We start from the raw sequence: 14,560 nt of genomic DNA on the forward strand, positions 1-14,560 counted from the left end.
TTGAGCCAAACCGCTGGATCGGTCTCGCCCGAGTACTTGACGAGGGTGGTGGGTTGTCGAAAGCGCGGGGGAAAAGATGCAGTTCGGATCTCCCAGCTGAACACCCGGGTGCCCGGAGGCTCCGGTGACTCACCCCTGTCATGCTCGGGATCGAAGCGTCCACCCCGTCGAGGGGTGTACTTCCTGCCGCCGACGATGTAGCAGGCGTCGCCGTCTTCGGCGTGCCCGCGTGCGTCGTGGAGCCGCTCTCTCGCGGGAGGCCTTCCGATGCGGTCGTGCACCGAGGGTGCCCTCGCACCGGGAGCTACGGCTGCCTTGCCCTTTTCTGCAGGTGGAGCGTGCACAGAAGCCTCGTGGTCCTGGCATGCAGTCCTACCGGGCTGCTCCGGGGCTTTCGAGCGCATACGAGACGCAGAGCTCTCGGCTTGCTGCACGGCAGATTGCTCGATGAGCGCCTGTGCCTCGCGGCGCAAGTTGCGGCCCAAAGGCGTCGATGGCTCGGGCATGGCTTGGAGTATGTAGGCCGCAGCGACGAGTGTTTCACCGGCCGTCTTGAGTTCCGGAGGTTTGTCGGCCAGGATGCACTCCCGGGCAACACGCGCCGCCGCCTGGGCATGAGCACCACGTGCGGAGCGCTGCTGCTCGAGCGCGGTGCGCAGCACCTGGGTCTGCCGACGTTGCTCGTCGAGCTTGGCTTTGAGTTCTTTGAGCTGTGCCAGCTGTGCTTGCCGCGCCGCCAAGCTTGACGAAGAAGAAGGGGCCGCAGGGGGCACCACTGGTTGGTTTGCCTGTGCATCCGTCCCGCCGTCCCCGTCGTCGCCCAGGGCATTGTCGTTTTGCTCGTCCGCAAGATCAGCCATGAAGCACTCCCGAGTGGGATTGTACTCCCCCCTCACAGGAGTCCTCAGAGCAGGTGAGGCAATAAGCCGTCACAAGCTGGAACGAGCGGAATGCGTCGGGGTCGCGGACCCCGGAGTAGTGCTCGGCCTCTGCGGCCGTGAAGTTGTTCATGAAGAAGTGGATGTCATCGGCGACTGAGCTCGCCATTTCAGGGTAGGATTCGTCAAGGGACGATGCGATGAGGTTGCGGATCGACAGAAGATGATGACCCGGCAGATCCTCATACTCGGTGAAGTTAGAACTGATCGAAGAAGCGTAGGTCGCAGTATTGCGCATCCCGAAGGGGAAGGGCGACGGCGAGGTCGAGCCCCCCGTCGGAGGCGCTGGTACTGTAGCAGATGATGGTACCGCCGCGGATGACACCGAGGCACGTGATGACGAAGCGGTGGCCCCGTTGGGCGCGATGCTGAGTTGCAACATGCCAGCCTCAACCCATGCGGGGGAGTTGTGGCGTGCCGCACGGCGCCGCTCCTCGCATGCTTGTCGCGAACGGTGGCCCGTGCGCCTGTTGCGCTAGGCTGGTGAAGTCAGAGTGACGGGGTTGCGTCCGGGCGAGAGGAGCTGCATGAGGTAACCGTTGCCGGTTGCTCTGAACTCGAGACTCCCGAACCAGATCACGTACCCCGCGGGGAGTGGATCTGAAACGCCCAAGGGGTAAGGGTTGGATCTACCCGCCATCCCTGGAGATCAAATGGGAACAAAAGAGAAAATGTCACTCAGCGAGCCCCTACCTGGCGCGCCAACTGTCGGCGTCCTGACCCGGGGGGTCCGGATCCCAACTAGTAAATGCTGCGTGTTTCCTCGTCCTAGATGATGATGCAAGAGGCAACACAGTAACACACGGGTTTATCCTGGTTCCGGCCACAGGGTCGTACGTCCAGCAAAGGGGTGTGCGAGGGCACTGTATTATCTTCAACCCGGAGTGCTTGTAGTAGGGGGTACAAGCGAGGCGAGAGAGGGAGGGAAGCTCCCAAGTCTCTGCTAGAGGAGGAATCGGTTGCAGTGAGTGCTCAGTGATGCTGAGAGGTGACGATGATCGTGAGTGTGGGTGACCGTGGCCGCTGATGTCCAGAACGTCCCCCCTTAAAGGAAACCCGCCTCCTCCTTTTATAATCACAAAGAGGGGCGGTATAGATGAGTAGGGGAACGTGAAAGTCGTCGTCTTCCCTCGAATCGCGGGGGTGCAGTGGTCGGACACTGTAGGAAGTATACTGTGGGGCATGGCGTCGGGCGTGGCGGTCGTCCTGGATGTCGTCCATGGTCTTGCGGAGATCGCGCCGGCGTCCTGCCAACCCCAGCGGGCGGCGTGGTCGTCGCTGTAGGGTGTTCAGTCCTCCTGAGGTGGCATTCGGTGGGTCCCGCAGGTCAGGGTCCTGCATGCTTCAGCGGTGGTGGGGTATGCGGCGGTCCCGGACCCCCCTGGACGGAGTGCTGGGGTGCACACTAGAAGGTCCGGGAGACACATGGAGGTCCCGGACCGCTCGAGGGGGGTCCGGGACTCCGGCTGCGTGTGCTGAGTGTCCCTCTTGGAGGGGCACGTGGCGTCGCCGGACCCCTTCCCAAGCAGGAGGCGGGTCCGGGGCCATACGTGTGATGAGGTGGAGTCCGGACTGCCGGTGTTGGCAGAATAGTACGGGGAGCAGTGCTGAGCACGCTCCGTCCCGCGTCGCAGGTCCCACAGTATCGCCACAGCGCCCGGGATGGCGGAGCAGTGACCGGAGTTGGCCGATGGGACTCCGGTCACAGCCACTGTGGGGAATGGCGATCTGACGCCGTTTGTCCTGAGCACTGTGGAGGAGTGGTTGGCACTTAATGCCTCCGTATGACGGGCGGGTGAGCGGTAGGCCCGTTTGTCCCTTATGCCGAGGGGTGGCCTCGAGCGAGGCGGAGATGGTTTGCCCGCTCGAGGGTAGATCCGCTACCCTCGAGCGAGGCGGAGATGCGGGGCGAGGTCGAGGGGCCTCGACGGGTGCCCTCGAGCGAAGCGGAAATCGCCCCGTGGTCCGAGGGGAGCGTGGATGGGCCGCACTGTGTGCGGGGGCCGCGTGTTGGGCTTTCTTGAGTCCTTTTCTTTCTTCCAGATTGGAAGGAGGCTGTGGGCCTTCGTGGGCCCAGCTGCCTTAACACGTGTTTGTGTTCTTTGGAGTGGTCTTAGTACCACGATTAGGGTGTCCCTAATCGTGGTACCCGACAATTACTTTAGCGGCTTTTTCTGCAAAATAATCCACCAGCCAAATGCCTTGCATGTCTAGGTATGTGGGCTAAGTTATATCCACTGGTCGGGTAAGTCTTGCTAAGTATTAGTTGCTCAGGGTTTGTTGTTTACCCTATTTCAGGTTTATAAGCTAACTAGCCTTCACATCGGTGGGCTCGATGTGGTGCCTTATCTTCACATCTCGATAGTTCTCGATTTATTTAGTTTGTTTTATTTATTTCTCTAGTAAAAATGCTCTGTAAGTTAGATTCTTTTCCACTGCTATTTTTTTATTTGTAAATTTTAAATTTAAAACTGTTTTGTAAAAGTCTTAATATAATTTACTATTTTTGTAAGTTTATATCATGCTGGTACCTTCTGCGCTCGCCTTCGTGTGAGACTTCTGGTGTGTTTCAATCAGCCTGTGGGTTGGAAATAGCCTGTCAAGTTACACTTAATTAAGCTAATGCGTCAGATAATGACGGTTACGATTAATTAAGCGTTTTAACTCGGCGGGTCTATCACACAGCTCGTCTCCGCGCCGCCAGCCCCGACTCGCCTCAGCGCCGACCCACCTCCTGCCACGCCGAGCCTCCACTTCTCTCCTCCCGCCGCCGTCTCTAGATCCGGCGCCGTCTGTTGAGCTCCTCCTCCGCCGTTTGGATCACGGCATCGGCGCGGGCGCCGCAGCGGGCAGCTGGGCCGGCGGCTGCTGCGCGCTATTGCCTCGCCGGTGGCTGGTCGGCTCTTGCAACTCAAGGAGTACGACGAGAAGGTGCTGGTCGAGATCTATAGGTCCATACTTGCGCGCGGCGGGCCGCTCCCACTCACAGTGGCCGGCGACGGCGCCAGTGCGCGTGCGCCCGCTGCGGCTGCCCACGGCTGTCTGAGCGAGCGCCGAAAGACACATGGGTTCTTCTTCGCAAGTGTGAATACGCTATCTCTGAATATGCTGTCTGTCCATGCAATGCAAGTCTGAACTTGTAAGGTCTCGTCATGCTCGTGTTCTAGTAAACTCTCTCCTCGGACTCGGAGTAGCACTTATTCATAGCAATGCCGATCTACGTGTCCTATATTACTTGAGTAATTTGTAAGGTCTTTTGAAATTCTAGTGCTTCATGAACCATCTTCCTCTCTTTTTTGTTTTTTTTTGGGACAGCCAATTTGTTTGTAGTGGCACCCTACGACAAACGCAGCCCAACAAGATGTCCAAAGAAGCCCACGGCTGCGCTGGAAAAGAGAGCCAGCAGCCGAACAGCGAGGGGTAAAAATGGTAACTCATAAAAATACTCACAAAAATAGGAGCTGGAGCTGACTAGCAAGCCAAACATCTTTCCACCAAGCCTAACTCCATGGTGGAGCTGCTCCATAGTGGAGTTCTTGGAGTGGAGCTAGAATAGTTGAAGTGGAGCTCTCCCAAACACCCCTTATTCATTAGACTTGGTACTAATGCACTCATTCGTACCGGGTCCAAAAATAACTGGTCCTAAGGTGAAGGATCAATGCTGCACTCCTTTACAACGTACCGATGCTAGCAATAGTACCAGATATAAATGTAACGGTACTAATTTTGGTGGACGGATGCCTCTTTCTCCAGTAGTGGAGGCTGTAAATCGCCAAGGTCCTCACTAGCAGCGTACTCTTGTTTACACATTTTCCTACCTAACGAGGTAAGTTTTTTCTCTCCTATGTCTTTCTCTTGTATTCTCCTTGATGTTCTACTTTAAAAATGTATATTTAGATTTCATCTTGTTCTTATGTATCCATTTTGTTTTCTTACATAAACAGTAGGGATCAAAACGGTCAGAAGAAGGCTAAATTGTTTTCTATTTCATATTTCTTCTTAGAAATGGTATCGAAAACAATATTGTCGAAAACGAATATAGATCCAATATTACAGAAACTTCAGAAATGAAACTATGGGAATAGCTCGATATCGATTGGAAATCGATAATTTATAGCTCAAAAACGCTAGGCATTACCATATATAGGTTTGATAAGGCAAGATGATAGGTCAACGCTCCGATCGTGGAATCATCTCCTCCTCCTCCTCCTCTTCTTATTTTCTTGTCTAGAGTCCCCAGTCTTGTCGTCTGTTCTGTGTTTGTTCTAGGTGATCTATGATTGGGCTGAAACTGTTGGTTTTTAGGCTGGGACAAAACTATGTGGCTCATCCCAAGAATTATTGGTTCATCTTTTCATTTTGGCAAAAACCTCCGATCCACCCATCCTCTTCCTCATGTTGGGCCGAAGTCTGCACATATTTTATCTCGGAAAAAAATCTAGATAACCCTCTAACTCTAGCAGGGTAGTCTACTCCACCCCTAACCTTCAAAACTGGATATTTAAGACACTAAACTTTGCAAAACCGGACAAATCACCACTGGGCGGTTTAATTTGGAGGGTATTTTGCCACGCTGCCCAGCCACGTGGGCATTATGTGCCACAGTGGCAGCGGCCCCCACCCGCCAGTCACAATGTCTTCCTTCTCTCATCTCTCGCAACCTGCCCATCGCCGCCTGCCCACCCGCTCGCCATCGATGCCGCCCATCCACCCGATCACCGTCGGCGTCGCCCATCCACCTGCTCCCATCAGCGCCGCCCGCTCCCCCCTCCCCCCTCCCCCGCCGCCTGTGCGCCCGCTTGCCGCTAGACGCCTGTCGTTGACCCGCATGCTTGTGCTCGCCATCGGCCCGCATTCTTGCCGATGACCCCACACATGCAAGCGCGCAAGCTCGCCACCGGCCCTCCCGCCCGCCCGCTCGATTATGTCCCCACGCGCATCCGCACACGCTAGCGTGTGAGCTCGCTAGCAGCCCTCAAGCTTGTCGCCGCGCGCTCGCCCGCTCGCCGTTGACGCCCCCACGCACATCCGCAACTGCGGGCTCGCGTCGGCCCTCAATCATGCTGCCGACCGCATGCCCACCAGTGTGCTCGCCACCGCAGACCGCCCGCCCACCCGCCGGCGCGCTCGCCGCCGACGCCTCCGGCCTGCTCGCGCGTGGGGTGAACTTCCCCTTCTGCTGTAGGCCTCCAGCTCGGTAAACACTGAAGAGAGATGAGAGAGTGAGGAGATGGAGGGAGAGAACTAAAATGAGCAAACAGGTGCCCCCCACCCCCCCAATTGCACGTGAGCACTGAGTTGCCACGGTGTGCCACGTCATCAATACTGCTCACTGAAACCGCCTAGGGGTGATATGTCTGGTTTTGCAAAATTTAATGTGTTAAATATCCGTTTTTGAAGGTTAGTGGGTGGAGTAGACTACCCTGCTAAGGTCACAGGGTTATGTAGACTTTTTCCTTTTATCTCTAAAATTAGAAGATTCTTTAGTAAAATAATATTTCAGATTTATAAAAAAGAATTTTAAATTTGTAATACCGATGTTCTGCAGGCACCAGGAAAATTATTTTAGATTCACATCAAAATGACATAAATATAAAAAATATTCTATCTTCACATAAAATATTTTTCAGATTCTAAAGCATACTACTCTAGCTTCACAAGTAAAATAATATACATTAATAAATATATGCAGAAAATATTTCACCATAATGAATAAAATATTCAACATTCGTAAAAAGAATATTCTATGTTAAAGTAAATATATAACATTCTATCTTTACAAGAAATGAATTCTACTTTTACAACGCAAACGAATAATATTCTACCTTCATAAAAACATTCAGTGTTCGAAATAATAATATTTATAGTCCAAAGATAATTTTTTTAGTTCTGAAAAGTTAAATATTTTAATGAAAAATAAAAAAAGGAAAAACACAAGTCTGCCAAATAAAAAGAAAAAACACAAGTCTGCCAAATAGGCGTTTCAAATCTGAAGCTGTTTAATTGAACTCAACATTATTGGACGACTACACTTGAGCAGCAAATAAATGAAGTCTGAAAAGTTCGCTGGGAATTCAGAAATATATAGTACGAGTATAATCGATGATGAAGGTTACATGCATGTTCCTTAGCGAGGTCACCTCAATCAATTTCCGGACGGTATTTTTAACATAAAGTTACATGTGATGGGCCTGATGGGTCTGGACTCTGGACTGTGTTTATTTTATTCCCGCGCAGCGCGAGTAAACTTTACGCAAACAAGGAGAAGCTGCCAATTAAGGTCAGTGAGTCAGACGAATGCCGCTCCCGCCTTGAGCTTCTTGGCCACGGTGGCGAAGTACTTTCCCTGGTGCGCGGCCATCTGGAGCTCGGCATCGCTGGGTTTCCTGCTCTTGCCGTCGGCGCCGGCGAAGGTGCCGGAGCCATAGGGGCTGCAGCACCTGACCTCGTCCATGTCGAACATCCCGGCGCCGAAGGTGTATCCCACGGGCACGAACATCATGCCGTGGTGCGTCAGCTGCGACACGGCCGTGAGCGCCGTCTCCTCCTGGCCGCCGCCCTGCGTGCCCAGCGCGAAGAAGAACCCCGCGGGCTTGCCTGCGAGCGCCTGCCGCTCCCACAGCCCGCCGGTGGAGTCGAACAGCGCCTTCATCTGCGCCGCCATCATCCCGAACCGCGCCGGGAACCCGAACAGGAGGCCGTCCGCGTCCGCCAGCTGCTTGCCTGAGATCACAGGGTGCTCCGCCTTCTTCGCCGCCGCGTGCATCTTCCCAAGAACCTCCTCCGGCAGCGTCTCCGCCACCTGCCATATCGTAGCTTCAACGCCGTCAACCGAATCGGCGCCCTTCTTGATCTCCTCTGCCAGACTCGCCACGTGGCCCCATGTCGAGTAGTACCTGATCAAAACAGCAGCAGGCAGCCAGGCACTCGTAATCAGCAAGCAAGAAGCCAAGAACAGTGGCGGCATTGCCAGGGAACATGTTCAGCATTGTGCGGGGTGCCAATTTGTTGTCCACTCACACGATGTAGATCTTGGTCACCGCCATTGATGGACCGCGCGCAGTAGATAGCTTCTCTGCTTCTCGATACCTTCCTGATGAGTGCTTCAGTTGCTGTGTCAGTGTGTGCCTCTACACTGCGTGCACGCCTTTATTTAAAGACTATCACTGCAAGGGCGGAGACCGACGACTACGGCGACGATGATTGGTTGATTTAGCCTGTTAGTAGAGATCATCTCTGATTTGAGGATCATCAAAAGCTATTGTGCCAATAATTAGGCCAGCAGCCGGCCGGCGGCGCAGTCGCATTCTGTTGAGATAGCATACGTGATCAGTGGCGTCACTGCTGATGCCGCTCCTCCACTGGTACAACAGAGGTACAGGCTCTACAATTTCCTATATAATTAAACTTGGTTGTGTTGTTATCTAGCTAGACAATCGCTCTTCACTGCTGACGTCGCTCCTCCACTGGTACAACAGAGGCATAGACTACACATATCCCCCGCGTTGTCTCCACGGCGACACGGGGGGCAACTTGCGCACCCCGCCTCCTCTCCGCCCCACAGCCTTGCTCGGCCGCCGCCGCCGCCGCCGCGTCAGAAGTCGGCTGCCCCGCGTGCCCTCTCCCTTACCCTCCCTCCCTTCCTTCCACCACCCCCTCGCATCTCTGCCTTGGCCAGAGTCCTCGCCGGCCGCGGGGTCATCTTCGGTTGTCGTTGGCATTAGATCCGACCTTCCTAGGTCCGGATCTGCACTCTCTGGTGTTGGTGAGGCTGGTTTCGCTGTCGTCGTCGAGCTACGGAGGTCGCCCGTGCCGCCGGCGTCTTTTGGCTGTCGGGCTTCCACCGACGCCGGTTCTCGGGGCTGGACCGTCTCCCCCACACGCGTTGAGGAACCACGGGGCTACAGTGCCATCCGCTGGGCAGCGGGGCTCGCCGCCGGCTCTCCTTGAGGGCGAAAATACTAAAAGGCGCGCGCGCTACGAGGGGATAGCAGCGCGCGGCGACTGCGGGAAGGGCCGGCGCAGCGGGGACGGAGGCCGGCGGGCGGGGAGGCCGCGGCGCGGAGGCGCCGGCGGCCTCCGGGTGGCGGCGGGCGGTGGCCGGCTGCCGGAGGTTAGCGGTTGGGGTTGTCGGGGCTCGCCGGCGACCCCATCCCCCCATCTCCAGCTATAAAGGGGAGGGTCGGGGGCAGTGGCCGGCCCCGGCGGAGGTGGCGGCTGGTGGGCGGCGGGAGCCGCCGGAGCCGGGCCGGCGGTGAGACAGCCGGTGGGCCGGTGGCGAGAGGGTGGCTTCGGCGAAGCGCGCAGCGCGTTTCGCGGCGGCGGGGGCCGGCAGGGGCCGGATCCGGCGGCGGGAGCCGCCGGAGACGGGGAAGGCGGGCGGCGCGGGGTGATGACGTGAGAGGTGGATGCTGCGGGAGGAGGAAGAAGGGGGAGGAGGAAGAAAGGGATCCTCGCGCGTTGCGACGCGCTAGCAGCGTGCACGCGCCGAGGAGTCGCCCCGCCTTGAGGGAGATGATTCGGTCGTCTGTGGTCTTTTCTTCTCCGGCGCTTCAGTTGATGCATGCCCTTACTGTCAGTTTCGTCGTTGTTTGCTCCAGGGGCTTGTTGCCGTTGCTGCCGGTGTGGTGTGGTTGACCTGCATTGCTCCCCACCGTCATGGTCATTCTCTCGGGGGAGTTTCTTGCCCCTGTCGACTGTTGTTGTTCTCGTGCTGACTAAGGGTGTGCTGGGCCGACCAGTCTTGCTGTTGTCGCTGGAGTGCTGCCTTCTGTGTGCCTCAAATCCTTGCTAGGCTCTGCTCACTTCTTGGTCATCAAGGTCGACAGGGTCGAGGGCTGTGGTGTCTCGGGCGAAAGCTCTAACGCCAGCTTCAGGTTGGTGTTGATAATGGCTACGTCCATGGATGTAGCTTAGCCTGCTGGGGTGTTATCACCTTCACCTCTCTCGACGAGCGAAAGCTTGGCCCTTTAGTTTGGGCCAGTGATGACGGCGCCGTGAGCGTCGTTTCCTTCCTTGGGGGGGGGGGGGGGGGGGGTCATTCTTCCTATCGGCCAGTTTCCATGTGGGCATCTGTAGCACTTCTTTGTTCAAAAGGCTACAGAGGTGTCGTTTAGGCGAGTTGCGTTGGGTTGTATTTCTTTTACTTGTTCTTTATTTTCTCCATGGTTTGTAAGCCGCGGCTTACTCCCTGTAGCTGTAATCTTCTACCCTCTTAATGAAATACGTGCCTCGGCACGCTGCGAAAAAAAACAGAGGCATAGACTGTATAAGCTTCTATATAATTAAACTTGGTTGTAGTGTTATCTAGATCCTAAACTCGCTCTTTAAGACTACTTTCCACTCTTCGTGCATTGATAATGAAGTGGCTTTTGAAGGCGGTTTTGGGCCTAGATGACACTCCAGTCTCTCTGGCCAAGTTTAGAGGTTCAGAATTTTTGTTTTCTAGGTTTGGGACCTAGACTACACATGTTGCGTCTCACCCAGGAACAGTTTAGTTGCCTCCCGCGGACGTGCCACAACTGTCTTATCTCTCTTAGCCATGTGTATCTCTAGGTATAGGTTATAGTTCTAGCTTATGCACAGAGTAGGTGTGTGTGGTGTGAGGGTGAGGCAATAAAAAAAGAAAACTGACCCTCCATGAAAAAACTATAATACTCACTCCGTTTCAAATTGTAGTTTGTTTGACTTTTTAACACCAAGTTTGGCTGGCTCATCTTATTCAAAATATTTACAAATAAATGAAAATTTTCAAACCATACTTAAAGTATATTATATGCTAAACGAAATCATAGCAAAAATAAATGATAATTATAGAAACTTTTAAATAAGACAAGCCGGTCAAACTTGGTGCCAAAATAGTCGAACGATCTCCAATTTAAAACGGAGGGAGTACTTTTTAAGGCGAACCTCAAAACACAAGCCAAAACACCGCATGTCTCCCTCCTACTAGGATGCCCGTGTGCATAGGCTAATTCAGGTTAGGACAAAAAATACATGCACAGGACACATGACTTTACTTGTTATCAGCTAATCATGATTTTGCACGCTTCCGATGATGGGCCAGATTGTCATCGTGAGGTCGTCGTGCGATCACGCTCCTGCACGACTCAATCACCAAATAGCTTTTGCGAAAAAAGTAAATGGGTGCTAGACTGCTAGGTAAACGGATCCGTAGAAGATAGAGCGATGGAATAAATATGTGCGGAGTTGAACTTGACAATACAGCTGAGTGCATTTACAAGTTTTTATTAGGTATTTCTTTTACCAACTAAAAATCAACTTCTTGCAAATATACTAAAATATATCAGTTACTAAAATTTGTCCTCAACCACGCAAATAAAATCAACATTATTTATGTGTGATTTGCTTTTGAGTGCTGACTTGGCAAAATTATAAGACGTACGAAATTTATACATGCATTAGAGCATTGTCAACAAACAACCTACCCTTGATAGTGTGGTACTGAAATTAACCCAGAATCATTTTCAGGATTTTTGGTGGAGCACTAGAGATGCCTAATAAAAACAAAATCGCGATACTGGTCCCTTGTGTCGGTAGTCAATTCAATTTCCTACTCCTATTGTTGGCATGCAGGGTATACATGTCCAAACGAACGGGCTGCACTGGGTAAATGTCCATTTAAATGGTTTTGATAGTGTTTTCTACAAAAAAAACAGTGCTAAATATCCATTTAAACGATTTAAACCAATATTTAATGGAGTAAATAGATGTTTAAACGGAAAAATTGACCATTGTGTAGCGTTGGGCCCCGCCGAACAACAAGGCCGTGCCGGCACAGTATGTGGGCTAGGACAGCAGCCCAAGGCCTAGAAAAAAGCATCATTGTTGTCTCAAAAAAAAAAGATCATCACGTGTCAGCTGTCCAACGGGTCGTGCCATGCTCATATCGTGCTTAAATCTAGGCTGCGGGCCACCCGGCTGGCTTGACCCATCTAGTCTAGACATCTATAATGCGATGCACTTGCCGAGGTAAGAGGGCCACAACAGCTTGATTTGTGGCAATGTGTCATCTATCTAAACTATAAAAGAGCGAAACAATTAGAAAAACAATCTACCTGTATAAAATCTACCCACCGCTATTCATCTTCGTTAGATCTAATCTTACACTTCCATCTAATGGTTTGGAATAAACATGACCCCACACGGGTACCGTAGCAGGCCATGCTGTCGGTGAAAGTTACTCAAACATAACGCGTTACGCACCAGGACAAAGCACGCATGTAATGCGTTCCTCGCCCCGCGTGGCCACCCGAGTGACTTTTTTCACCGAGATTTTGACCAGAAACTCACCGCCCCCTCTTCCTTTTTCTCGTGAGCCAGCGTAATGCGTTACGCACCAGGACAAAGCACGCATGTAATGCGTTCCTGCCGCCCTGCGTGGCCACCCGAGCGACTTTTTTCACCGAGATTTTGACCAAAAACTCACCACCCCCTCTTCCTTTTTCTCGAGAGCCAGCGGAGGCGACTCTCGAGTCTCACTCTCCTTCGCCAGATCCTGGTCCGGCACACGGTCGGCTAGGCGGCGGCCCTCCTCTCCTCTCCGCGCGGCGCAGACGACCCGCCCCTCTCTTCTCCCCGCGCGGCGCAGCCCCTGCCCCGCCCGCTCTCTCCCTCCCCGCCGTAGCCGCCACCTCCATCCTTGATCCTTGTCGGCCCCGGTCCCCCGGATCCAGCAACAGCAAGAGGGCGGCCAGGCACCGCGGCCATGAGGGGCAGCGGACCGGCGCGGCGGTTCGCAGGGCGTCACGGCTAGGAGCGGCGCCGGCGCGCGGTGGGCCAAACAATCGTTTTCATCTCTTGGTGGCTCCGGTTCCGACTGGCTGACATGAGAGACATCCACAGTGTCCGTCGATGCGTTGCTATCGATCTCCGGCACGGCGTCATGGTCATGGCTGGCGGAGTACTCGTGGTAGTGGCTTGGCTGGCGGGGCGCCCAGCTCAATGGCTGCGCCCGTCTCACGTCGACGAGCATGGCAGCCGACAGCGGCTGGGAGCCTGCACTACTCTAGCGCCCCTCATCACCGCCGGTTCAAAATGGCCATCACCGCCGGTTTTGAGGGGCGTTGGATTTAACTCGACAGTGATAAGGAGGGCCATCACCGCCGGTTCCACAACCGGCGGTGTTGAACCTATCCCAAAACAAACAAAAAAAGCCCTCCTGCTGCTCGCTGCCCGCCGACGCAGAGAGGAGGCGGCGGTCCCCTGCTGCTCGCCGCCCGCCGCCGCAGAGAGGAGGCGGCGGCCCTCCTGCTGCTCGCTGCCCACCACCGCAGAGAGGAGGCGCCGACCCTCCTGCTACTCCCAGCCCGTCACCGCCCCACGAGCCCTCCTGCAGTGGACTCTGCTCGCCGCCGCCGCCCTGGGCCCGCTCCGCGCCGCCCCCGGACCCTGCTCCGTGCCGCCGCCGCGTGCTCGCCGCTTCCCTACCTACAGGGGAAGAGAGGGGAGGCGAGGTTAGGGGCAGTCGTGAAGAGGGGAGGGGAGGGGCACCACACCTCACAGAGGTCAATTCGCATGGCACCGCACCGGATCTCGCCGCTCCCGACGCCGCCGCACTTGCTGCTCCCCCCGCCGCCGCACTTGCCGCTCCCGCCGCACGGGAAAGGAGCAGAGAGGGAAGGGGAAGGGTCGGCGGAGGCGCCCTGTGTGACGGCCGCCGCGGCATGGATCTGGCCGCAAGCGCCGAGCTCCTGCGCCGGCCGCAGTCAAGCTCCCGCGATGGCCGTGGTCGAGCTCCCGCACGTGGATGTCCCGCACCGAGCTCCCACGCAGGCCCGCGGTCGAGCTCCCGCGGCGGCCGGCTGGCCGCGCGTGGATCTCCCCGCCACTAGGGAGAGGAGGGAGAGGAGGGGAAAGGGGAGGAGATGGGGAATGAGAGGGAGGAGAAGGAATGAAGGGAGAGGGGCGGCGTGCGCTGTGGGCTGGCGGCGGGAGGCGAGCCGCCATGTGCTGTGGGGGCGGCGGTGGGATGAAGGGAGGGGAGAGGTGAGAAGAATTAAAATAGGTGGAGAACACATCACCGCCGGGTCGTATTACGAACCGGCGGTGATATGTTAGCATCACCGCCGGGTTCATTTGGAACCGGCGGTGATAGACTATCACCGCCGGTTAGAAATAAACTGGCGGTGATGGGGCGTTTGTGTAGCAGCACCGTCCAAATTAAACCGGCTTAAATGCACTAACCATCATCTTAATACTTAATCAAGTTACTGTGCACTTAAAACGGTGTAACCTGATAGGCTGTCGGGTAAAATCCCGATTAAACTACTGTACTCCAGGATCAAAATTGCACTAAGACCCATACGAAGACGAGCACAGGTGATACCAGCACACAGAAGTCTTCAAATTAATTTACAACACCGATTTTACATAAAAGGTTTAAATACAAACAACAGAGTTCAAACGCACAGCGGAAGTTTAAAACTGAGTTCGAAATACAATACGATAACCACGACGACGATACAAGGTGAGCTCCACATCCTGCCCACCGATGTGACGCCAACCTGCCCGATCTTCACGGGGAAGATGGGGCCCACTCGACAGTCCAACCCGGAGGAAGCGGCTGTCCAATCCAGGATGCACATATCTCCTCGAAGTCA

The 14,560-nt window shown here is 54.7% G+C and overlaps 1 protein-coding gene across 1 annotated transcript; it reads right to left on the minus strand.

Annotated features, from left to right (window-relative positions):
* Positions 1–6,986: 6,986 nt before the first annotated feature.
* LOC120658808 (NAD(P)H dehydrogenase (quinone) FQR1-like) lies at positions 6,987–8,051 on the minus strand. The gene is made up of 2 exons (XM_039936985.1): positions 7,959–8,051; positions 6,987–7,834 (listed from the first exon to the last, which is right to left on the minus strand). The coding sequence occupies exons 1-2, from the start codon at positions 7,982–7,984 to the stop codon at positions 7,228–7,230; spliced, it is 633 nt and encodes a 210-aa protein (XP_039792919.1). The 5' UTR covers positions 7,985–8,051; the 3' UTR covers positions 6,987–7,227.
* Positions 8,052–14,560: the final 6,509 nt, after the last annotated feature.

The sequence above is a fragment of the Panicum virgatum genome, chromosome 2N (assembly GCF_016808335.1).
Source record: "Panicum virgatum strain AP13 chromosome 2N, P.virgatum_v5, whole genome shotgun sequence".
Classification (NCBI taxonomy): Eukaryota; Viridiplantae; Streptophyta; class Magnoliopsida; order Poales; family Poaceae; genus Panicum; species Panicum virgatum.